At 39.5% G+C, this 26163-nt stretch overlaps 1 protein-coding gene across 2 annotated transcripts in view; it reads left to right on the plus strand.

Moving 5' to 3' along the window:
* The window catches only part of LOC125454946 (exportin-5), an 85195-nt gene that overhangs the window by 17216 nt on the left and 41816 nt on the right, over positions 1–26163 (plus strand). For both annotated transcript variants that reach the window (XM_059648630.1, XM_059648631.1), the window contains exons 2-13: positions 9105–9226; positions 10360–10432; positions 12461–12598; positions 13260–13442; positions 13643–13669; positions 14065–14250; positions 15638–15714; positions 18419–18518; positions 19248–19331; positions 20400–20525; positions 21547–21637; positions 22300–22428. In XM_059648630.1, coding sequence (XP_059504613.1) covers positions 9105–9226; positions 10360–10432; positions 12461–12598; positions 13260–13442; positions 13643–13669; positions 14065–14250; positions 15638–15714; positions 18419–18518; positions 19248–19331; positions 20400–20525; positions 21547–21637; positions 22300–22428 — 1336 coding nt within the window. The remainder of the gene's footprint in view (positions 1–9104; positions 9227–10359; positions 10433–12460; positions 12599–13259; positions 13443–13642; positions 13670–14064; positions 14251–15637; positions 15715–18418; positions 18519–19247; positions 19332–20399; positions 20526–21546; positions 21638–22299; positions 22429–26163) is intronic.

A 26163-nucleotide genomic window follows, 5' to 3' on the forward strand; every position in this document is an offset into this window, starting at 1 on the left:
TTGTGGACCCTCCTCCAGTGAGGTGTTTGGAGGTGGCAGGACTGCAGAGTTTGGATGTCTTCGATTGGTTGTGGGATCGCTTAGCTCTGTCTGTCACTTGCTGCTTATGCTATTTCACATTCAAGTAGTCTTGTTTAGTAGCTTCACCAGGTTGACACCTCATTTTCAGGCTCCTGGCATGTCACCCTGCGCTCTTCATTGAACCAGGGTTGATCCCCCAGCTTGATAGTTGAGTGGGGCATATTGCTGGGCTGTCAGATTGCATATTGTTCTAGAGTACAATTTTGCTGCTGTTCATGGCCCAGAGTGCCTAATGAATGCCTAGGCTTGAGTTGGTAGGTGTGTTTGAAGTCTGTCCCATTTAGCATGATGATAGTGCTACACAACACAATGGAGATTATTCTCAGTTTGAAGGTCCAGCTTTGTATCCACAAGGACTGTGTAGTGGTCACTCTTACCAATACTGTTATGACTCGAATCAACTGCAGCCAGCAGACAGGTAAGGATGTGGTCAAGTGTGTTTTGTGCTCTCGTCGGTTCCCTCGCCGCCTACTCTAGACTCGCTCTAGCAGCTATGTCCTTTTGGACCCTACCAACTCAGTCAGTGCTGCTGCCGCCAAGCCACTCAGACTCCATCGGTTCAGAGGTTTACAACATGGAAATAGGCCCTTTGGCTTAACTTGTCCATGCTGCCCAGCTTTTTCAAAATTAAAATGGCCTCATTTGCCTGCACTTGGTCGATATCCCTCCATACCCATTGCCCTACATGTACCTGTCTAAATATTTCTCAAATGACAAAATTGGGGTCCCATCCACCAGTACCTCTGGCAACTTGTTCCACACACTCACCACCCTCTATGGGTAAAAGAAAATTGCCCCCCTGATGGTAGACATTGAAATCCCCACCCAGAGTATCTATTGTGCCCTTGTCATACTTGGTCCTTCCTCCAAGGGTTGGTCAACATGGAGGAGGACTGACTCTCAACAAATGAGGGAGGACGTTACATTGTAATCAGGAGGTTTCCTTGCCTGTGTTTAACCTGATGCCATGAAAGTTCATAGGGTCTGGAGTAAATGTAGACGACTGCCAGGGCCACTTCCTCCTAACCTTTACTGTGTTGCCACCTCTGCTGGGTCTGTGCTGGGTGGGACAGACGTATCCAGTGATGGGGATGGTGCAATCTGGGACATTGACTGTTTAATTGCTTGAGTATGACTTGTTTGACTCCTCCGAGAGACAGCTCTCCCAATTTTGCGACTCGTCCCCAACTATTGGTAAGGGGTACTTTGCGAGGCCAACAGGGCTGTTTCTGGCATTGTCTTTTCCGGTACCTCGGTTGATGCCAGGTGATCCATCCGGTTTCATTTGTTTGAGATGAGCTTCCTAAGCCATGTCAGATGGCAATTGAGCATCAGCTATATTGCTGTGGTTTGGAAGCTGCATGTAGATCAGATCAGGATAGCAATTTCCTTCCTGGGGAGGAGCATTAGTCAACCAGGTGGGTTTTCTCAATTGGCAATGGTTTCATCGTCATCAATAGATTGTTAACTCTGGATATTTTGCATTGAATTCATATTCCACCATCTGCCATGGCAAGGTTTGAACCTGTGTCCCCAGAATATAGTTGAGCCTCCTCAAGCCTGCTGAAGTGTTGGTAGCAGTTATTAGCGTGGATAGAGGATTGGCTAACTAATACAAACAGAAGTGGAATTAAAGGAACATTTTTAGGATGGCAACCTGAAAATAGTAGAGAGCCACAACTGTTTACAATACATATGACTTGGATGAAGTAAGTAAATGCACTATTTACCAAGTTTGTGGATGTCAAAAAAATAGGTGGCAAGGCAGATTTGTAAGAATGACACAATAAGTGTACATAGGATTATAGACAAGTTGAGAGAATGGGTTAAAAAAAATCCTTGTCAGATGGAGTGCACTGTGGGAAAAGTGAGATTATGCATTTGGCAGGAGGAGTAGAAGAGCAAAATTAGAATTTAAATACCAAAAAAACTGCAGCACACAAGGATTACCTGTGCATGAATCACAAGCTGGTTTGCAAGATTAGTGGATAATAGGGAAGGCAAATGCAATGTTGGTTTTATTCTGAAAGGAATGGAGTCAAAAAACAGGGAGGTTTTGCTAAAGCTATTTAAGACACCAGTCAGACTGCAGTTGGAACACTGAACAATTTTGAGCCGCTTATCTCAGGAAAGATAATTTGGCATTGTCAGTCTAGAGAAGCTTCACTAGTTTGATCCTGGGTATGGTGGGATGTACAGTGACATTTAGAAGAATGAGGTACCCTTCGTGAAACACATAAGGTTCTTTTGGGAGCTGATAAGATCGATGCAGAGAGGGTGTTTCCCATTCTGGGAGAGTCTAGGACCAAAGACAATATTCTCTGGAATATCCAAAGCTGAATTGGACAGATTTTTAAATCACCAAGGGAATGCACGGTTTTGGGGATATGGCAGCAAAATGGATTTGAGTATTTTCAGATCAGCCATGATCAATTTGGAGTAAACTCAAAGTGCTGAATGGTATACTTTTATTCCTATGTCTTTTGGAAGTTTTGTTTGTTTGAACAACTTGACTGTGTTATTTGATCCAGTGTAGTCTGCTCCATGTGGTCATTTGTGTCAGATTGTGCAGGGAAGTTGAATGTCGTGATGCAAGCAATGAAGTGACTATATCGTACAAGGGGTCTGAGCAGATAAATACGTGCTCATAGAGTTTACAACACTTTGTAGCATATTAACCTTTCTTTGGTCCTGTGGTACTCCTGCACTGCAAAACATGATCAAAGAATCTGATTCTGCTGAACAAAGGCAAGTACTTGCTCAAAGTGAGGTTGTATTCTCTCAGACTTTGTAGATATGTCAGAAGTTCACGTTTACTTCAACTGTAGATCAGAATGTTATTACTGATATTTAGTATGCCTTCAAGTGTTTTGAAGTGCCGACTGAATCGTGCTAAAATACTGGAGTTACTAAGTTTTTTTTTCCCAGATTGATGCTTTTATATTGGTTATGAGTAGAAAGTACTGAGCTTAACTGACCGGTAGCTTATGTTTGAGATCATTTGGCAAAGTGTTTAGAGCACCATTTGTTGTTCTTGTGATAGGTTCTCTGTATAAAGTTCCTTTCTCATTGCATTGTTTGGTTTGGTGCCCACAGATGAACACAAATTCCGTTTTTTGATTTCTTTATGGTGATTTGCATTGGTAAGATCCGGTGGTTGGACTCATCCTTCATATTATCCATTATGTCAAAGTCTTGTCAACCTGAAATGAGTTTGCTTTCTATTTTCTACTTGCTTTTTGATGTGAAGCAGCATTCATCTCTGGTTCTCTTGAGTCTAATATGAGCTTCTGTCCTCACGTCTTTTTCAATACTCTTTCCATCTCTGTTTAAATCACTTGTCTGCACCTCTGCCTGGGCTGCTCTGCTGAAATCCTTATCAGTGATTTCAGCATTGGAATGGTTTGTTCTGAAGATAGTTGTCCTTTGTATATCTGAGCTCATGCGTTTTCTCTTCACTGGTCACTCGTACACTTTAGTCAAACCAAATTCTTATTTGCTGTCGCATGTGTGGGTTACCTTTTATAAGTCATCTACACAGATTGAGGTAGGACTCCGCAATTAAACTGAATTTATTTCAATGCAAGAGGCCCAAAAGGATAAGGCTGGGAACATGGGATTGGGATATCATAGCAATTACAGAGATGTAGCTCACGGATGGACAAGACTGGCAGCTTAATATTCCAGGGCATAGATGTTATAGGAAGGATCGAAAAGGTCGGGGGAGGGGGACTGGCACTTTTGATTAGGGATAGACAACATTATGGCTGTACTTGAGGATATTCCTAAGAATGCATCCAAGGAAGTAATTTGGGTGGAACTGAAGTAAGAAAGGGATGATCACTTTATTGCACTTCGCCTATAGACACCTGAATAGTCAGCAGGAAATTGAGAAACAATTTTGTAGGAAGATCTCAGTTATCTGTAAGAATAATGGGATGGTTATGAAAGGGGATTTTTAATTTTCCAGACATGGACTGCCATAGTGTTAATGGATGGAGAGAATTTTGTGTGTACAAGAAAATTTTCTGATTAGGTGGATGTACCTACCAGAGAGTGTGCCAAACTTGACCTACTCTTGGGAACTAAGGCAGGGCAGGTGTTAGTGGGGAAGCACTTTGGGGCCAGCAACTATAATACTGTTAGTTTTAAAACAGTGATGGAAAAGGATAGACCAGATCTGAAAGTGCAAGTTGTTGATTGGAAGAAGGCCAATTTTGATGGTATTAGGCAGAACTTTCAAGAATTGACTGGGGCCAGCTGTTTGCGGGTAAAGGGATGGCTGGAACAGGGGAAGTCTTCAAAAATGAGATGATCAGAGTTGAGGGGCAGTATGTTCCTGTTACGGTGAAGGACAGGGCTGATGGGTGTAGGTAATGCTGGATGATGAGAGAAATTGAGGTTTTGGTCAAGGAAAAAGAAGAAGACATATGTCAGGTTTAGACAGCAGAGACAAGTGAATCCTTTTGCATACAAAGGCAGTCAGAGTATACTTAAGAGGGAAATCCGGAGGGCAAAAAGGAGACATGAGATAGCCTTGGCAAATAAGGTTAAGGAGAATTCAAAGGGATTTTATGAATAGATAAAGGACAAAAGGATAACAAGGGAGACAATTGGGCCCCTTGAAGACGGGCAAGGCCTCCTATGTGTGGATCTGCAGGAAATGGGTTAGATACTAAAGGAGTATTTTGCATCCGTGTTTAATGTGGAGAAGAATATGAAAGGTGTAGAATGTGGGAAATAGATAGCGTCATCTTGAAAAGTGTTCGTGTCACAGAGATTGTGGTGTTGGATGTCTTGAAATGTATAAAGGTGGATAAATTCCTGGGACCTGATCGGATGTACCCTAGAACTCCTGTGGGAACCTAGGGAAGTGATTGCTGGGTCCCTTGCTGAGATACTTTCACCATCAATAGCCACAGGTGAGGTGCTGGGAGACTGGAGGTTGGTGCCACTATTTTAAGAAAGGTGGTAAGGAAAAGCCAGAGAACTGTAGATTGGTGAGCCTGACATCAGTGGTGGGCAAGTTGTCAGAGGGAATCCTGAGTATTTACATAAAAGACAAAGACTAATTTAAGGAGAGTCAACATAAATTTATGCGTGGAAAATCGTGTCTCACTTACTTGAATTTGAGTTTTTTTTTGAGGAATTAACCAAGAGGATTGATGAGGATAGAGTGGTATGTGTAATCTATATGGATTGAGTAAGGCATTCGACAAGGTTCTTCGTGGTAGACTGGTTAGCAAGGTTAGATCGCGTGGAATACAGCGAGAACTAGCCATTTGAATGCAGAACTAGCTGAAAGGTACAAGACTGAGGGTGGTGTGGAAGGTTGCTTTTCAGACTGGAGGCCGGTGCCCAGTGGTGTGCCACAAGGCTTTTACTGCTTTTTACCATTCATCTGTAAATGATTCGTATATGAATGTTGGAGGTTTGGTTTGTCACTTTGCAGATGACAGCAAAATTGCAGCTATCGTGGACAGTGAAGAATGTTACCTCCAAGTACATTGGAATCTTGACCAGATAGGCTAATGGGCTGAGGAGTGGCAGATGGAGTTTAATTTAGGTAAATGTGAGGTGCTGCATTTTTGAAAGGCATAAAAGGTCAGTTAATAGTGAGGTCCCGGGGTGTGTTAGTGAACAATGAGACCTTGGAGTACAGGTTCATAGTGCCTTGAAAGTGGTGTCACAGGTGGATAGTATCGTGAAGAAAGTGTTTTGGTATGCTTGCCTATATTGATCAGTGCATGGAGTAGAGGAGTTGGAAAGGCATGTTGAGGCTGTAAAAGACATTGGTTTAGGCTACTTTGAGAATACTGTGTGCAATTCTGGTCTCCTTGCTTTAGGAATTCGGATGTGAAACTTGAAAGGATTCAGAAGAGATTTACAAGGATGTTGCCAGGGCTGGAGTATTTTAGCGATAGGGAGAGGCTGAATAGGCTGGGGCTATTTTCCTTGGACTGTCGATGGCTAAGGGGGTGATCATGAGGGGCGCGGATATGGCAAATAGACAAGTCTTTTCTCTGGGTTGGGGGAGACCAAAACTGGAGGGCGAAGGTTTAAGTTGAGAAGGAAAAGATTTAAAAGGATCCTAAGGGGAAACTTTTTCACACAGGGTGCATGTATGGAACGAGCTACAGGGAGGCATCTGGATGGGTAAACAAATAGGACGGGTTTAGAGGTATATGGGCCCAATGCTAGCAAATGGGACTGTATTTATCAAGGATACCTGGTTGGCACAGATGAGTTGGACTGAACCATCTGTTTCCGTGCTGTGTATTTCTATGACTTTGACACAGTTTTCAGATTTTGAATAATAAGGGTATTGTTTACCATAAACAGTAAATTACACTACGGTACAACCGATTTAGAAATGTTCTTCTATGACTAATAATGAAGTAGATTACTTCAGACTTCTTCGAACTGAGCCCCTTCAAACGTTCGGGATATGTGGGGCAACAATCCAAATGGTGTTGGGTTGACTATTCTGCAAGCTATGGATGAAACAGTTGCCCTGTTATCTTTGCTGCCTGGTTGTGTCTTCTCCGGTCAAAGTCCTCAGGACTGTATGTGCTCCTTGCAGTGTGCAACTTTTTCCTATAATGTTTGATCCTTCCTTTCTGAAACTGCCTCAGCTTTATGGCTTTTTGACATATTCTCAAATAGCTAACAAAGCAAAAATTGTCTCATTCGTTGCAGGAATAGAGAGCTTTGTTGAATCTGTATTGTATGTCTGCCTCTCATTTGACTTCTATTGCGGGACAAAAGCAAACACTTGATGTTGAATATTATGTAGTGTGTGAAGTAAATCGCGATGGGCTCTGTTGTTTTGATATCAAGCCGGTAGATATTGTTGAGTCCCGTGCCAGTTTGGAGCCAGTGATGAGGTTGGCTGTTGGCTGGGGTTGGTTTTTGTTCACTGTTGTTTGGTTTTAAGCTATATTGAAGGAGGTTTTTTGCTTTTTCTTGGAGGCAAGATGCTATGTATTATTGAAGTAGTTTAGAATCCTTTTGGAGCCATGTGAAACTCTGTTGATAAATGCTATTAATCTGTTTTTATGGTCAAATATTTAATTAATCATGTTTACAAGCCAGAAAAAAAAGCTTTGTCCTTTCTGGTCTTTGGATTAACAGCCTTTGTTTTAAACAGGACTTCTCCCAAAATTAAAATATTTCCTTGGTGAAAACCTTGGATTAAACTGATAACCCATATAATCATAGAATCCCCACAGTGCAGAAAGAAGCCATTTGGCCCATTGTGTTTGCACCAACCCTCCAAAGAGCATCTTTGCAGATCCCTATCTTGTCGCTGTATTGCTACGTTTATTGTGGCCAGTCAACCTAACCTGAATATCTTTGGAATGTGGGAGGAAACAGAAGCACTGTTTTGGTCATGTTTCTGGAATAGCTATGATGTCCCAGGCCCATGTTCCCATACTTGCCCTGAGTACATCCTCCCTAACTGTCAGGCCGCTTGCATTGAAGTAAATATAGTTCAATTTTTCAGAGTTACCGTGTTCTCCTAAAACAAGCCAAAGTGTACTGGAGACTGTAGACCCTGAAAGTATTGTGCTAAAACTTGTACTCCTATGTACTTGTATTCCAGAGTTTTTATAGTATGTCTCCAGAATGAGCATCTGTCTGGTATTGTGGAAATTTACCCCAACATACTTTGCCCACTGGGTTTTTGGGCTTTGAAGGTGGACACATTCTCTGCTAGTACTGATGAAGAGGATCAGGGCCTACATTCAGAAAAAAATAACTCACCTCATGACTCCCAAATTTTGCCCACCATAAAGAAGACTAAATTCAGGACTACGATAAGATACCCTGTATTCACCCTGGAAGAATGCAGCTCTGGCAACATCCAAGAAACCAAACATAATGCAGGATTTTAAAACAAAAAAAGCCCACATCATTGGCGTCTTCAAAGTTCATCCACCACAAATGTACACCTCTGAGGACCTAAGGATGGGAATGATGAGAGTTTAAGGTTCTTTCTCCCTCATCCATAAGCTTGTTCCTTCCTTCTGAGTGAATCCCAAATAAATTTCAACCAGTCTGTTCTACCTGCTGTGTATGTGCAAACACTGTACAACACAGTGCAATTAATGAATCTGTGACTAATGCTCCTGTCTTATCAGAGTGAAGCTGCTTTGAACATGCATGTATCCCTAGTGCTGATCAGTGCCCAATCCCACCTTCCCTCTTGTGGGTTGCCTCAGGCACTAGGTCCAATTTGGGCAGTTTACTGCATGATGACATTTCAAATCACATCTGAAACATCTCTTTGTAATTGCACAGGTATTTTTAGGGTTCATTTCCATTATTACTCCATTCCTATCACCAGCCAAATGTGCCAAAAAGTTCTTTATCCTCTACTCTTGTCTATGGTTCTTCTGTTGTATTGTTATGTTTCCCGCATTTGTTTGGTCTTGAATCCTCTGTCTTTTGTGACGTGGCTGAATGTCCCATTTGGACTATAAGGATTCCAGAAATTGACAGGTTGTTTTTCCTCCTCAAAGTTGAGGCGTTTGATCAAAAATATTTGAGAATTTTTCCCCAGTTAACACCAGATATTGTCGAACTGTTTGAAAGCAAGCATCGAACTACGAATTTCTAAATAACAGGTTTTTTTGTAACCTTTTATTCAGCTTGTTAAATTTTGTTATGATGTATTGAATAGCCATCCATCATTCTAATTGGTTGGTGGCTGACCATTCCTTGTGTATCTAAAACATTTCATTTAAAAAGCTTAGTAGATCATCCAAACTTCCCTCCATGCTAAACTGAACTTGTGATACACACCTGTTGAGCCGAAGTTTCAATGTTGAATTTGCGTGCTTGTATTTTCAGCATTCAGTTTGATATATGGTCATAGTTTTTTGATTCCAAGATGGCTTGCTGAGAGATTTACTCTGGGTATTTGACTTTTTGTGATTGTCCTTACTGATGGAAAAATTCTTTCGAGCAAGGTTATGCAAGCATACTGAATTGATGTACAATTCTCTTTAATGCTACAGTTTTGTGAAGAGTTTAAGGAGAAATGTCCACATACTGTGCAGTGTGGGCTACGTCTGGCTGAGAAAAATAACACTGGGATTGTCCGTCACTTTGGTCTTCAGATTCTGGAGCATTCTATAAAGTGAGTTGTTTTTTCTTGCGCAGTTAATATCCTATGGTACTAATAATGCTATTTACAAAACATAGTACAAGTAAGGACCTTTGTTTTTAAATCTTAAATTTTATAAATCCTTATCTTGCATGGTGTTCATTTATTTGAATGAACATTGTGACACATCCACATTTCAGTGGAAGGTAGTGATGGCCGGGGCTTTAAAAAAATTCCAGTCAATGGTAAATGAATGGTAATTGCCTTAGATCATGTAAGAAGGCAACTCTCTCCAAAAATCTGGTGATCTCTGATGTAGACATCCTGTTTCCTGGGGCGGTTTAAATTTAATGCAGAAACCAAAGTAATTCCTAGACATTTGACAACAGTGATGTGGACAAGCAAAAAGTGAAAACAGCTTATGTTTACAGTTCCTTGTGATGTAATAAAGAGGCCCAAAGGCATTTCACAGGAACCTTATAAAATTCAATATGTCACTAAATCAAATAGAGATATTAAATCAAGTGGTCAAAAGTGTACTTGGAGAATAACATTGAAGTGCCTCTTAGAGGGTGAAAAGAAGGGTAGTTCTAAATCTCAGGGTTTAGACAGTTGAAGCAACTTGTGGATGCTTATCACAAGTATTTTCTCAGACAGCCAATCAGGAAGTTTAATTTGAAATGGGCCAATAAAGAATTGGGTTTAAACAGGAATGTAGTATTGATATAAACGAATTTTAGAAAAGTGGAATAGATTTACTGTAATGAAGATGCTTGATGCACCACAGTACAAAATTACCATTTCAGGGTTAACGAGGATGGTTCATAATAATTATGAAGTGAGTGTGCCATTTAAAAAACCCAATTAAGCCTTCATTTAAGGTGTAATTCGAGAGATTTGTTTTACAATAGTTTAATGGTCAGTAAAATAAATAAGCAACAAGAAAATGACCATTTCACCTTTTCCACTGCCAAATTTGGCCTTTCGTTTCCAGCATGATAGATACATGAACACAAGTACACTTCCTTCCTCTTGCACAAAATGTTTATTCAAAGTCAATTTGAATAGAAAACCCCCTCGTTCCTTGAGTCAGTCCTGTTATATGGTATGTGGTATTTTCAGAATAATGTAGTAAAGACAACTCCTAATTGGTTTTTCAAAATTAGGTTTCGCTGGAATGGTATGGTACACCGTGATAAAGTTCAACTGAAAAATAGTGTGATGACTCTTCTATCCCGCGTAAGTTGTTTTATTAGCTTTTCTGACTTCGCTCAACTGGTTGTACACTTTACAATGTAACTTGTACAAACTATTGTTTCCCAGTAAAGGGTGCCCATGAAAAGATCCAAATGAACTGCTTCTTGAAAACATGGACAATCTCAATTTGTAAATAATGAATACCTTTTTACGTGAACTATATCGTTTAACAACTTAGAATGCTGAAGGCACTGCTAAGTATGAGATGGTAGATAAACGTCTTTGATTCTGTCTCTGTGAGTTTGAGTCTTTGCACAGCTCTATCACTGACAGCAGAAGTTACTCTTTCGCTGTGGAAAACTGCATCACAGAAAGTGGAAACCGCTTATGGACAGACAAGCAGGCAGGGAGCAATAATCACCTGAGAGGCTGAACGAAGACATTGGTGACTTGGGGATGTGAATGAAATTGAGGAATTGGGGCTTGGGATCTTAGTAAAGAAACACAATTTCTTGTCTCCCCTTGTTTTCTCATTTTCCTCCTTTGGTGATCACCTGCTGCTTAGAACATCTTGTAACAGCTATTAATGTGAAACAACAAATGATTATCCACTACAGCTAACCCAAGCTGTGATAATTCCATTAATACTGACAGAAGTCAGGTAATCCAAAACCATGTGTTCAAACTTCAGGAATACCTCCGATCAAAGTTGGCGACTTGACTACACTGAACATTAAACACCCCTAGTACTTGTAACATTAGAAACTGTAGCACACAGTTGTTGCTTAGCATTGATCTACAGGTCTGCAATCTCCCCAAACTTGTTTGGGATCACCGAGGTACTTTAGCATATCGCAGCATAGCCATGCACTGTCTGTTGCTGTATCAAATCACAGAATCTGGAATGTTTTCTTTCATGGAAGCTAATGAACTGGGAAACCCCATGATCTAATATTTCAATTAGATTCAGGTATGAGCCAAATTGTGGGTAGGATAAGAGAAAATGCTGCAGGTGATGCCACAAATCACATACAATATCTGTCTCATCCAGATTACTGTCTGTACATTGAGCATTTTTCAAATTAAAGACCCTGATGCACATCGTGTGTGTGTGTTCTTTCTGGAGTGTTTGAGAATGGTCATAGATGACAGTTGTACCATTTGTGAAAAGAACTGTTAATGAGAACATGAGAATTGGCAGTGAAAGTAGGTTGTTCAATCCTTGGAGCCTGCTGTGCCATGCAAAACAATCCTGGCTGATCTTTGACCTCAACTCCATCTGTCTCCACCAACCCAATATCCCATATCCCATATCCCATATTCACTTCTCCAAAACTGTATTTGTGTGGCTTGTATAAACTCAACAATTGAGCAACAACTCATTCTCAAGGGCCTGATTCCTAGTTTGAAGTAGCTCGAGGTAATGAGATGCATTTTATTTTCCAGAAATCACCATGCTATTCAAGATGGGAGCTACAGAGAAAACGGGGATCTTTCACTTATTTAAGATGCGATAACAAAATTACAAATAGCAAATTTGTTAGAACTTTTTTGAGGTTGTAGTTAGGAGATTAGATAAGCAAGTAGTCACTGGTTACAGTGATTAGATAAAGATGGCACATGGGTTTGTTGACAAAATTATGGCTTAAGGTAATAGAAGTAACAAATTAGCATGAAAATTAGTCAGTAGAAAACAGAAATCAGGTGGGTCATTTTTGTGTTGACAACTGCGATATCCAACGAATCCCAAGAATTTGTGCTAGTAATTCAGCTATTTATGATCTGTAACAATTACTTGCATGAGGGAACCAACAAACCAAGCTTGTTGGTATGTTGAAGTTTAAGCAAAGTTGGCTATTAACGATCAATTAGTATTAATTGATGCAATCTCCACATCAATCTTAAGATGTGCAAAAACGTTTTTTCCCTCTTTTGACAAAACCCACCCTTCGTTTTTTTGCTTAACGTAGAACTGTAATTGCATTCAAACACATGTTGGATTTTGAAAATCTTCATAAACTTGAAAATTTTGAAAAAAAAGTTGATCACTCATTTCTTCTGCATCCTCAGGGTACTCATAATATTATGGTGGAAGAGGCTTACATTAAGGATGCACTTTCCCGAATTGTAGTTGAAATGATCAAGCGTGAATGGCCACAACAGTGGCCAGACATGCTAAATGAAATGGATAAACTAACTGCCATGGGGGTAAGTCCAAAACTACCAGCAGCAGGTCCTCCAAACGGAATATGTTCCTTCGTAACAGTTGATGAAAATATTGTATTGCTTTTTTTTTGCAATTCCTACTTCTGTTTTGCCTCTCTCTCATTTCTATCTTTATTTATGTACAATAACAAGTAATGTTTTGCACAAAAAAATCATCAGTTAGCCTATGTTGCTGGTCATGTACCACTTGAGACTCCTTATTCTACTAATGCAATCAGCATAATCTTCTATTTCCTTATCAGTCATGCTTAGCTTCTCCTCAAACATGAGTATAGAGTTCAAATCAACACTCTCAGTGCTCCTGGCATCTTTAATCAGAAAGTAGTCTGAACAAGTTTCTTTTTGATTTTTATCCTGTTCGATTTTATGATAATGCTGACCTCTAATATTCCTCCCCCTTCCTGAGTGGAAATACTCAGTGTGTCCACTCGAAAGTATTTTATGACATAAATAATGCTACTGTACATACGTCAGCTGACAACTTATGAAAGAAGATAGATTGTAATTACTTGTTACTATCGTTCATTAAGTTACAAAAAAATTAGTTAAACATTTGGTGTGCAAATTTTCAAATCCTCAAATAATTGTTATTTTTGTTTGTAATTCTCCCCATGTATGCAGTGTAACTTTTTATTTATCTTAGGAGACACAAACTGAGCTGGTGATGTTGATCCTTCTGCGCCTCGTAGAAGATGTTGTGACTTTCCAGACTATTCCTGCTCAGCGGCGTAAGGACATACAGCATGCATTAACTCAAAATATGATGCAGCTGTTCAGTTTTCTCTTGGACATCTTGCAAGAGCATACACAGAGCTACAAACAGCTGGTAATTACTATATAATTGTCTGTTGCTGATAATACTGGAATAACTCTTGAATTTTATAAGTTGCCCTTTGGAGCAATCAGAATCTAATGTATGATATAGCGCTTGAGCTGACAAACTCACAAATGGTCACTTCCACGTCCTATTTAGTATCTTCACCAGTTGTAAAATAACTGTTTCTAATATCTTTTAATTTCTTGCAGAAAGCAGATACTACTCAAGAAAATAAGGTGGGTATCCATTTATGCTATTTATACTGTTAGAGTTGATTTTCAAGAGCACCTTGGAGGTCCTGCAAAATTTACCAAAAAGCAGAATTTTGCAAAGAAGTTTTTCAGGTGTTAAGGTGTTGTGCGAAGCTCAAGTTGCTGGAAGGTTAAGGAGCTGTTTTTTTTTACTCCATTTATTTTGTGTTTCTCCCTGCTGCTTAAACAACCATGACTAGATACCTTGCTACTGCTACCTCCAATTTGTAAAACGTAAATTGAATAAAATAATTGTGTAACAGTCATTGCAGCAGTTTTTAAATGTAGTTATAGATTCCATACATGGTGAATAAGCCATGCATTTGTATGTTTGAATGCTTTGCATCTGACTTTCTAAACTGTAAAATTATTTTCCTCAGGCCAAGGCACACTGTCGTGTTGCAGTAGCTACTCTCAATACCCTGGCTGGATATGTGGACTGGGTTGCTTTGCACCATATTACAGCTGATAGCTGCAAGCTACTTGAGGTTCTGTGTATGTTATTAACAGAACCTGAATTGCAGCTTGAAGCAGCAGAATGTCTCCTTATTGCCATCAGCAGAAAGGTAATATCTTCTAGTAAAAAAACTGTTATGGATCCGACCAGATTCCCTAAAATATTTTGAGAAGGTAGCCTAGACCTTTACTATTAATTGTAAAGATTGATGTGAAGTGCTGTGTTCCAGATGCAATGCGACTGGTCAAACTAGTTGATGTTAAGCAAAACACAATTGATTTAAACAATGTAGTTAAAATGCAAACAAAAGGAAGAGGAATATAGAAACTTACATGCTGGAAAACTTAACTGAATAATATATGCAGTACCTATTACTAATTAAGTGTTCCAATATTGTGACATCGCATAAACTCACCCCTTGGCACAAAAAGGCAAATTTAGACACAGATTCTTACATGTAGTTCTTCAATCCAAGAGGAAGAAACGTCAAGATTTCAGAGAGTGTAGCAGCTAAGAGATGTTTGTTGAAGCCCCTGACTCTCGAGCCTCTGAATGGGTTCTGACTGCTTAAAGCTACAAAAAAACAAAACTGAAAGCCTGGTCTGTGAGAGCTGGCCACACCCAATCAGGCTAATTGTAAAACAAAAACTCAAGGCCTGACAAGTTGTTTATTCTAGTGGTTCCGGTAGACTGCCCGCTGCCTCTGCTTCACAACCTTTCTCCTCAACAGAACAGGATAAAATAACCTTTTGAAGTGACAGAATAATCATAAGATAAATGTTCAAGTTTTGAAGTTGGCTGTTTTAGGTTGGGAATTTGAAATCTCAGTTTAAGCCCAAAGTAGAATGAACTTCTCGTTATTCTAAGTTTTTTTTTAAAAGTAAAGTTTAAAAAAAACTGTAAATTAAGTTAGCATTTTAAAATTGTGCAGGATGTTTTTAGTCTTTTGGGCATTTAGTTAGTTGAGTTAACATGGGGCAATCAAAATTTGAGTGGTCAAGATTTAAATTGCGGATGTTGGGTAAGCAGTATTTGAAGGCTAAATTACTTTAAATATGTAGAACATTCTTGCATTTTCAGTATTCCAGTTGTGCTCTTGTGTTGTGCTTATAGCTTAATATTTCTTTTGAATTACATCTGTGGACACTAACTGAACAAATTGAACTGACAGCCTAACAATTGGCTTGTATTTCATTTTTCAGTTTAAATCTTCAGTTAAAATGCTTGGTAAACATGAGTGAGATCTCAGTACTTAAATGTACCTGATCAAAAATAGATGTAAAAGGTTGAATTTGCTTTGAGGCTTCTTAAATTGTCCTTTGATAGGCTTTTCCACATACACGCCTATTTGAAACTTTTAGTGCAGGTTACAGCATTAATTTTATCAGTTTTCTTCCCTGCTTCTATTTACTTTATGTGCAAGGTGGAAGTTTGGTGTGATGGCATAAATTTACATAATGCAGGCTGAATGACTTGTGCTTGCTTCTTTTTGCTAGGGTAAACTGGAGGATCGTAAGCCTCTCTTGGTCCTCTTTAGTGATGCTGCTATGCACTGCATTTTATCAGCTGCACAGTAAGTGGTTTCCTTTGAGTCACAAATGGGATCTTAGGATAAGTTCACTTTACTTGACATGTCATTTGTTTTTTTAACAAATTGTACATTAAATAATTAACGTTAAGACATTATCAGTGTACCTTCATTGTACATTAAATAATTTACATTGTGGCGACACAAGTAGCTAAGATGGTAAAGGAGGCATATGTTATGCTGCCTTCATTGGTTGGACTTTGAAAAAACAGGTTGGAGTATTGTGTGCAGTTCTTTGTTATTACTCTATAAGGAAGATGGGTAGCAAGTCCAGAACTCGCCACAATACTTCAGACGTGGTCTCACCAAGGCATTATGTAACTGCCGTTTTTAAAAAAAAACTCTGCATCTGAACTTGGATCCTCTTGCAGTGGAGGCCATCATGCCATTTGTCTTCCTACCTGCTTGTTGCACCTGGCTGTTTTCAGTGGTGTACGAGGGCACCTTTGTACATCCATATTTCCAGGGTATCGCCATTTAAATAATACTGCTTTTTATTTTGTATAAAAGTATACAACTTCAAATTAGTCCATATTATATTGCATCTGAGGTATGTTTCCCCTGACACCCAACTTGTCTTGATCACCCTGAAGCATCCTTGTTTGCTACTTGTAACTCTCAATTCAATTCCGTTATGTCATTAGTAAATTCTGCATTTGATTCCCTCATTCAAGTCATTTACATATATCGCGACTAGCTAGAGCAAAACTACTGATCCGTGCATTGCACCATGTTTCACTGGCCGCCACCTGGAAAAAGATGCATTTGTTACCATTCCTTTCTGTCTGTCAACTAGTTCTCAATCCATATCAATAGACTAACACAAATCCTGTGTGCTTTAATTTAGTCCACCAATCTGTTATGTGGGACTTTTGTCGAAAGTTGCCTTGGAATCGAAATAAACCACACCCACTGGATTTCCCTCAATCTGTTCTCCTAGACTATGGAATACACGGAAATATTAGGACCCTCGGTAGAACAGAACATCAGGGCGACCTTGGTGTGCATGTTCCTAGATCCTTGAAGCAGCAGGACAGGTTGATAAGGTGGTTAAGCAGGCAGATAGGATAAATGCTTGCCTTTATTAGCCAAGAGATTGGGTATACAAGCAAAGAGGTTGTAATGGAGTTATATATCATCTTAGCTGGGCCACACTGAAGTAGTGGGTGCATGTATGATCACCTCACTATAGGAAGGATGTGATTGCAATAGAGAACATGCAGCAGAGATTTACCAGGATGTTTCCTGGGTGGAGTGATTCATCTATGAAGACAGGATAGTCTGGGGTTGTTTTCCTTAGAGCATAGGAGAGTAAGGAGTGATCTGATTGAGATACCCAAAGTTCTGATGGGCATAGGTGCAATTAGACAGGACAAAACATTAACCCTTAGTAGAAGAGTCAATAACGAGGGACAGAGTTTTGAGATAAAGAGCATCAAGTTTTGAGGAAAAAATGTTTTCACCCAGAGATTGGCAGGTATCTGGACCTCACTGCCTTAATGATGGTAGAGATGGGAGCCTTGAATTCTTGAAACACCGTACAAGACTATGGGTCAAGTGCAGGAAAACTGGATTGAATGGATGGATGTTTGATTGGTGAGGACAGGATGGTCCCATCGGCCTTTATTTTTGCTGTAAAAGCTTAAACTTTAGTTATAACCTTCAGAACCTCCAGTAGATTTCCATTTAAGATTTAGATTTCCGTAAAGCGTGATTTTCAGTTTAATAAACCCATGAATTTGTGTGGTCACAGAAACTTTCAAAATCATAGAATCCATACAGCGTGGAAGCTGGCCGTTTGGCTCATCGAGTCCGCACTGACCCCCCCACCCCACCCCATAAACCCTATCCCCATAACCCTGTATTTAACATGGCTAAGACACACATCCCTGGGCATTACAGGGCAATTTAGCATGGCCAATCCACGTAACCTTTATATCTTTGGACTGTGGGAGGAAACTGGAGCACCAAAAGGAAGCCCACACAGTCACGGGGAGAATGTGCAAACAGTCACCTGAGGGTGGAATTGAACCTGGGCCCCTGGCACTGTGAGGCAGAAGTGCTAACCATTGAACCACCAAGCTGCCCTGTTAATGCTTTCTAAGTGTTTTGTTAAGTAATAACCTTTTAAGCATGGAAACTTCCCTGTTGTTAAAAAGCAGGGTGGAATAAAGCGCAAAATAATCAGTATAATGTCACTAGTTGTGGACTAAATTGAACAGTTACTTAAAAGATGCATTACAGACACGATAGCTTATTAAGAATCAAAAGAACTGCGGATGCTGTCAATCAGGAACAAAAACAAAGTTACTGGAACAGTTCAGCAGGTCTGGCAGCATCTGTGGAAGAGAAAACAAGAGTTAACGTTTCAGGTCCAGTGACCCTTCTTGGGAACTGATAGCTTATTACTCTCATTCCGCATTGTAATGTTATATTCTACGGAATGCCGTGGGAACTGCTGGTTCATGGTTATATATCAGGACTGATACCATTATGTGTCTGTCTCTCTCTGTCTGTCTGTCTCTCTCTGTCTGTCTGTCTCTCTCTGTCTGTCTGTCTCTCTCTGTCTGTCTGTCTCTCTCTGTCTGTCTGACTCTCTCTGTCTGTCTGACTCTCTCTGTCTGACTCTCTCTGTCTGACTCTCTCTGTCTGACTCTCTCTGTCTGACTCTCTCTCTCACATATTACAGAACAGCTCACGGAGCAGGGCTTGTGGAACAACACTACATGTTTCTAAAGAGGCTTTGTCAAGTTCTTACTGCACTCGGTGGACAGCTGACAGCACTGTGGGTACGTTGAGCATATTACAACCACTTTTAATGGTTCTTTTTAAATTACCACTTTATTTACAGTAGAATGTATTTGTGTAGCTGCACTAAGATGTGTTTGAGACAAATTGGTGGAACGTAGCAATAACTCCACAGATGCTGACCAATCTGTCCCTGTTTGTACTATTTAATATTTGGTTTGATTTGTTGTATTATGTTGTCCATTCATTCGATTTCAGATTGGCTATAAATACAAGTGATATGCAGATCTGTGCTTATCTCTGGTTTCAGTTCAACGAAACAGCTCATGAGGATACATGTTAAACTGTCAGATTTTCTGTTGGTTGATTGATTTCACATTAAAATACAATTGGTGTTGATTCTTCCTGAGATGTGTGTGTCTCAACATAAATACCTTTTTGTTTCAGACTCTAAATATTTTCAAAATTCATCAGACTAAATTGTAGGTTTATTTATGTGGTAGGTGAAAAGGTTTTGTTGTTTGTTTCAAAGTCTGTTGATTTAAAGCCTGTAAAGACAAAATAAAAATCAGCTTTCAAGAAAGTTTTGTAACAGCTAAAATACTTTTGGTGCTTGTGTGACTTGCTTCAATCAGTCATTATTGGAGAGTACTCAGCAAGACCATGTTGTTTAATCAACCGTTCCATAACAATGAAAGGTGAATTTAACTTCCATGAGTCTTTTTTTGTTTAGGACGCTCGTCTAAAATTGAACTGAATTTTATTTTCAGGGAAGCGATAAAGATGTTGGCCAACCTCCTAATTTCAACAAATATTTACAAGCATTCTTGGCTTTCACCAATCACCCTAGTCAGGTATTTTTCTTTGTATATGATGGAATTTCTTGGCAACAATGAGTGCTTGAATGTACAACATTCATGATTGCCATCAGTTCATGTGTGGTGGGAGTAGATAAAATTTAATACATGGTCTGGATTCATAATCTTAATGTAAAATTGTTTTTAAAATTGCAAGTGATATGAAAAGGAACTGCAGATCAGAACTTTGAGAAAGTTGGATGAGGCATGCAAGTATGAACAGTGCAGTTGAAATTTAACGAAGGCACCCAAAAGGGAAAAATAGGTGAATTCCATTCCTCATAAAGGGATTTGAAGTAGCATCAAATGAAGACCATCATACTCAACTATTGCAGCGTCACAACAATGAGATAATACCTGGTTAAGCATTTTGCCAAAACCGCAGAAGTATGAAGTGATTATGTCAAACTGCACAGTGTTGTCCAACTGGATTTTGTACTAAATGTTCAAGCATTTGCCAGCTTTGTAGTCAGTGTCAGTTGTTTTGCGTTTGAGGAAATAGACAAAACCCCTACTGCAATGGACATATGAGTAGTTATCTGGCAGCAATATCTAAGAATAAAAGATAGAGAGCCAAAAGTATAATTTAAAATCTAAATGGGGGGCCTATTTTAGTGATCATGGGTTAAAACTAGTAAATTAAAGTTTTAGGGCTGATATCAGGAAATCTTTGTTGTTCAACAATGTGTAGGATGAAGGTTAAATTATAAAACATTAACGTACAACATTGTTAAAATGTTCTTGTGAATTGGAAGTAACTGATTAGCCTTCCAGTTGTGATTATTGCGTGATCATGTTTTAAAGTAATTGCCTGAATTTGAGTAGCCCAGTTGTCACAATACTTGTGCCTTTTAATGTTTTGAAGTAGGCAGGTAGGAAGGAGACAGGTGTTTAGGTTAGATGCAGATTGATGGTGAACCATAACCAAATTCTCCCAATAAATAAAGAAGCTAATAAAATTTGTAAAAGTGAAGAGTTATACACAATGTACAGAATGACATTTCTTCTGACAGTAGATGAGGTAGAGTTTGAAGAAAGCTGATGTCAACTATTTCTTTTGTTCAGTATTTAAGATCATCAACTCAGATAGCCTGGTGTTCGTTTTTAAGACATGAGCATGTCTCAAAGGACCCTGTGTTGCTGGAGGTCATTCCACAATTGTTGCATGCAACAATGGCTAATCTTTTGAAGGTACGTACACCAGCAGTTTCCATTTCTTCTGAGTTTTTTCTTCTTATAGGAGTGTAAAGACTGTTGTCTTACTTTGCATTTTTAAAAACTGTGAATTGAAATAAGAAAGAATTGCTTAAAGTGTTTCAAAGAGTGGCTAAAGTTTTCCAAGCAAGGAACCTGACACCAATTGTAGGCATCATGAAAATAACTGTTGGACCAAGCAATAATTAAAGGTAGAATTGCAGATGATTTGGAGCTGGGGATTGGTTGGTTGCGTAAGTGGGTGCTGATGCAATGTTTGCTGGCAACAAGGAGTTGATTAGCCTGTGGACCAGTCACTCTTTATCTGTCATAAATTTTTTTTTTGCCCATTAATAACATGTTGGTTTTCAGGCTACGGAGTAGCTTGGAGCTGGGAATAAATTACTAAGCGAATAAATGATCATTTGGATCATTTAACTCGAAGCAAAGTCACGGAGATTCATTTTTTTAAAAATTAAGTTTTGCAGCGGTTGTCTTTCTTTGACTATGGAAGCCAACTTCAGCATAATTGTGGCCCTGAGATTTTTGAAGTGAAACGAAGGCAAGTTGAATTCTTTCCTTTTGGCGTTAGTCGTGTTCACGTTTTTCCCTACCAGGAGGATAAAATTCCGATCCTAAGCTGAGAGGAATAAAAGTCTACTCCAGTGCTGAATTTCCAGTTGTCTCTTGAGCTTCGTGGTTGTATCATCCCTTCTGCATTGAACTTGTATAGTTTTTTCTTGTTTTCTTGTGAAATGTGAATGGTGCTGACTGGACCAGCATTTATTGCCTGTCCCTAGTTTGCTCTGAGAAAGTTATGGTGAGCTGCCATTGCAGTCTACATGCTGTAGCGGGGGCAGGATATCGAAGATTTCAACCCAGACATCCACTAACTTCGACTTTTTGAAGTTCCCTGCATTTCCCTCCATTGACTTGTTTGAAATTGAATGCGGTTGAAAATGCATTTCAAGAAATTGTACAGATTTATTTTTTTGTAATGTACTTCTCTGTTGACTAGGTTGGATTTCCTTCCAAGAGTGACAGCCCAAGTTGTGAATATTCTCGGGTGGATTTTGACAATGATGAAGACTTCAATGCATTTTTCAACTGTAAGTTCGGTGTGGTGTATTGTTTAATGTATTGCATCATAGCAAAAAATTGAGTGGAAGTGTTACGGTTTTAACATGCTCTTTAAACAGACTAATTTATAATGCTCCAACAATTTGTGTATTTGTTTCAAACTTTGCTTGTCTTTAGAATTTACAACACATTTGGGGAGGTGATGGCCTTATGGTATTGTTGCTGGACTGTTGATCCAGAGACTCCGATAACGTTTTGGGCACCCGGGTTCGAATCACACCACAGCAGATGGTGGAATTTGAATTCAATAAAATACCTGGAATTAAGGATCTAATGACCACAACCTCATTGCCGATTGTCGGAAAAACATATCTGGTTCACTGTCCTTTAGGGAAGGAAAATGCCATCCTTACCTCGTCTGGCCTACATGTGACTCCAGACCCACAGCAATGTGGCTGACTCTGAAATGCTCTCTGGGGCATTTAGGGATGGGCAATAAATTCTGCCTGGTCAGTGACACCCTCATCCCGTGAATGAATAAAGGAAAAGAAAACATAGCATTTTCAGTTTACCCTCTTGGTATTGGATAATTGAGCTAGACGTAGAGAACAGTATATTTAATTGAGTAGCATATTGAAGCTTTTTTCAAGTTTTTTTGTTCATTCAAGTTAACTCTTTCTTGTTTTTGCAGCATTCCGAGCTCAACAAGGAGAGACCATTCGACTCTCTTGTCGTCTGTCACCAATGACTGGATTCAACATGGCTTCCGAGGCCCTGCAGTATCAGCTTACGGCAGTCATTGATGTTGGCCCTACAATGTGTAAGCTGTTAAGCATTCCCTTTCTGTTTTAGTTATTGAGACGTTTAAGAAATATTAGGTATGGTTAGAATTGCTTAGATATTATAATTCATTGTTTGAGTTATGTATTATATTGGTTATTGAACCTTGCCAAATTCTAAATGAAGAGTTGAAGCTTTAGGTTCACTTAAATTGCAAAGCTTTTTTAACTGTGATTGGGTATTTCTGCCTAGAGTTCTGAAATTATTTCCGGGATAAATTTAGGTATCACCTGCTTCAAACAGCTTGCGTACTTTTTGCAGTGTTCATCTCTTGTGAACAGATTAAAAATTATTGTGCTTTATCAGCAATATCCTACCAAAAAAAAATTAGTCTGTAGACACTTGTTTTTGCATGTGAGAGATGATATGAAGTGGAAATTCCCATTGTCATTCTCAAATAAGTCTGCAATTAAAGTCCCGTTCAGCCTGCGTGAAATCTACAGTATTAGTACTTCAAGCTATTATCTATGTTTCTATTCATTTAACAACAGAATATAAATAATTTACGATACCATATTGTCTTTCAGGGAACCCCAAAGAACTTTGCAATGAAGCACTTTTGAAGTAAAAGCCAAAAACCTGGCAGCTGCTTAGTGAGTCAGGCAGCATCTGTAGAGAGAATGAGTTGGGCCAATTTATAAGTGTAACGTGTTTCAAACATATGGAAAGAGAGATTGTTGGAAACAGCAAATTGAAGGGCATGTGTCGGGGTGGGTAAGCAATGAAGGATTTGTGGTCCAAGGTCACAGTAAGTGATGTTGGGGCAAGTAAAGAAATAAACTGACCAGAGGAACTGTAAGACGATAATATATAGGAGCAGAAATATGCTATTTAGCTCATCACTGTGGCTGAAAAAATTCCTCCTCTTCTCAGTTCTAAGGGGTTATCCCTTCATTCTGAAGCTGTGCCCTTTGCTACTAGTCTCTCCTAGTGGGAACAGCTTCTCCCGTGTATATCGGCATTCTGTTTCAATCAGATCTCCCCTTATCTGTCTAAATTCCATCCAGTGCAGACTCAGAATAATCAACTGCTCCATTTGGGACAGGGCCATCATCCTTGATCATTCTTGTGAACTTCCTCTGGACCCCCTTCAAGGTCAGCACGTATTCGTTGGATATGGAGCTTACAACTGCTCACGTTATTCAAAATGTGGTCTGACGAGCACCATACACAGCCCTAGTAGTACGTCCTTTATCTTGTATTCTATCCTTCTCAAAATGAATGCTAATGTTGCATTTGGCTTTCTAATTGCTGACTGAACCTGGAAGTTAATTTTAAGAGAATTCTGAGCTAGGACTCTCAAGACCCTTGTGTGCTTCAGACTTCCAACACCTTTCTCCTTTTAGAAGATAGTCTGCACCTCTACTGTTCCTACCAAAGTGTATAACCTCAGGCTTTACCGCATTTATTTCATCTGCCACTTCTTTGTCGACTCTCCTAGTCTAAGTCCGTCTGCAGCCTCCCCACTTCTTCAAAGCTATCCACCCATCCACTGATCCTAGTGTCATCTGCAAGCATTGCAACAATGCCTGCAGTTCCTTCATCCAGATTGTTCATGTATAACGTGGATAGTTGTGGTCCCAACACTAACCCCCTGCAGAACTTAAGTGATCACCTGAATAAGCCCCCCTTTTCCCCTAAATATTGTTTTCTGCCAGTAAGCCAATCATATTGCCTTGTTAGTACCTTTCCCCTAACACTGTGGACCCTTTTTTTATTTAGCAGCCTTGTCAAAGGCCTTTTGGTAACCCAGATACGTCACCTTCAGTGTTTCTCCTTTGACTAACTTGCTTGTTACCCCTCAAATAATTCTGACATATTTGTCAGGCATGAACTCCCCTTGATGAAGCTGTGCTGACTCAGCCATGTTTTTCTCTGTGCTTCCAAGTATTTCACAATCTCAACTTATATAATTTACATTAAAATCTTACCAATGACTGAGGTCAGGCTAACAGCCCTATATTTCCCGTCTTCTGCTTGTCATCCCTCTTAAAAGTAAGTGTTACCTTATCCATTTTTGTTCTTTTGTTAAATGTGCATTAATAACATGTGAATATGTTCAGAAACTGACCACAGTAATCAAATTACAAAAGTAAAACTTGCGATCTTTCAAAATATGTTTCACTCCAGAATCTAGCTTGTTCAATATGACCGTCAGCTGAGATCACAAGACTAAACTAATACCTGGAATGGGAAGATTTGCCTATGAGGAAAGATTGTTCAGGCTGGGATTGTACCTGCTGAAATCTAGAAAAGCTTGATTGAAACATATGTTAGAGATCCTGAGGGTCCTTGACAGGATATTAGTGGAAAGGATGCTTCGTCTTCAGAGAATGTCGATCACTGATTACGAGTGAGGTTGACTGTGTTTAAGACAAGATTTTTGTTTACTGAGGGTAATGAGCCCATACCTATATTTGAGATAGAGGTAAATAGATTCCTAATAAATAAATGGATGAAAGATTATTAGGGCTGTGGGAAAGTGAAGTAATTGGCTCAGCCGTGATCATCTTGAAATTTGGAGTGTGCTTGAGGGTCTAAGTGGCCTACTCTACATTCGTGTGTTTATCAGCCAACACACTGGACGAACTCTCTGCTGTCTTTCTGGAAACAATGTCTCTGGATCTTTTATGTCCACCAGCATTGACCTTGATTTACTTTTGAGTGGCTTAGCTGGTGTTGAAAAAAATCGATCTTCCTTTCAGCTGACCGTGCATATAACTGTTGAATGCTTCGATGCGTGACACCTGTCTTCTCTTTAAGTTTCATGATTCTTGCTAGTGAAAGGTGGCATCATTTAAGATTTAGCCCTGAGTTGCTTGTATGCTTGTTGCAAAGCTGCTAAATGTTTGAGGATAGCTCCTCACTCTGTCTACCGTTTACTAGCTTTTTTGTGGTAGAACTTTGGGCTGCTATGATGTCTGATCTGCCAGTAGTCATTGGTTATGACTTTGGCCTGCTTCACTCGCCAGCTCAATTACTATACTTTGTGAACAAAACTCAGCTTGGCTTTTAGACAGTTCCTTCTTGTGCTCTGACTCCTCCCATATTGACAGATCTCTTCCAGGATTCCGTGTCTACTTGGGGTTCTCTGTCAGCCTGAACCCCAGAAATCCCTTTATGTATCAGTTTTCAGTCTATGTGCCAGTCGTCCAAACATCAAACTCCCCATTGCAAGAACTCTTTACAGCACTTGAAGAGGAAAATCCACCTAGTGCCAATTGTCTGTACCCAGAATCAAGAATTGTTGTGTCCTTGTGCTGTTCTTTTTTGTTTTGAAATATTACACAGTGGCAATCGCAGCCACTCAATGTACAATTTTACCCCGCATTATGTGTTAGTATAGGTATTTATTGACTCTCAATAGTGGTAGTGTGCATCATCTACAAGATGCACTGTAGAAATTCAGTATTGTTCCTTCGACAGCACCTTCCATACAATCTAGAAGGGCAAGGGCAGCAAATAAATGGGAAGGCCACCACCTGCAAGTTTACTCACCCATCCAAACTTTGAAATATATCTTTGCTCCTTCATTGCCCCCTCATCAGTAGCTAGAAAACTCTCTCCCTAATAACACCGCACTTCTCCCTACACCAAATGGTATGTAGCTGTTCAAGAAGATAGTTGCCACCATTTTCTTGACAGCGCCGAGGATGGGTAATAAATACTGGCCCAGCCAGAGGTGTACACAACCTGTGAATTAATTTTTAAAAAA

This window comes from Stegostoma tigrinum, chromosome 9 (genome assembly GCF_030684315.1).
Source record: "Stegostoma tigrinum isolate sSteTig4 chromosome 9, sSteTig4.hap1, whole genome shotgun sequence".
Lineage (NCBI taxonomy): Eukaryota > Metazoa > Chordata > Chondrichthyes > Orectolobiformes > Stegostomatidae > Stegostoma > Stegostoma tigrinum.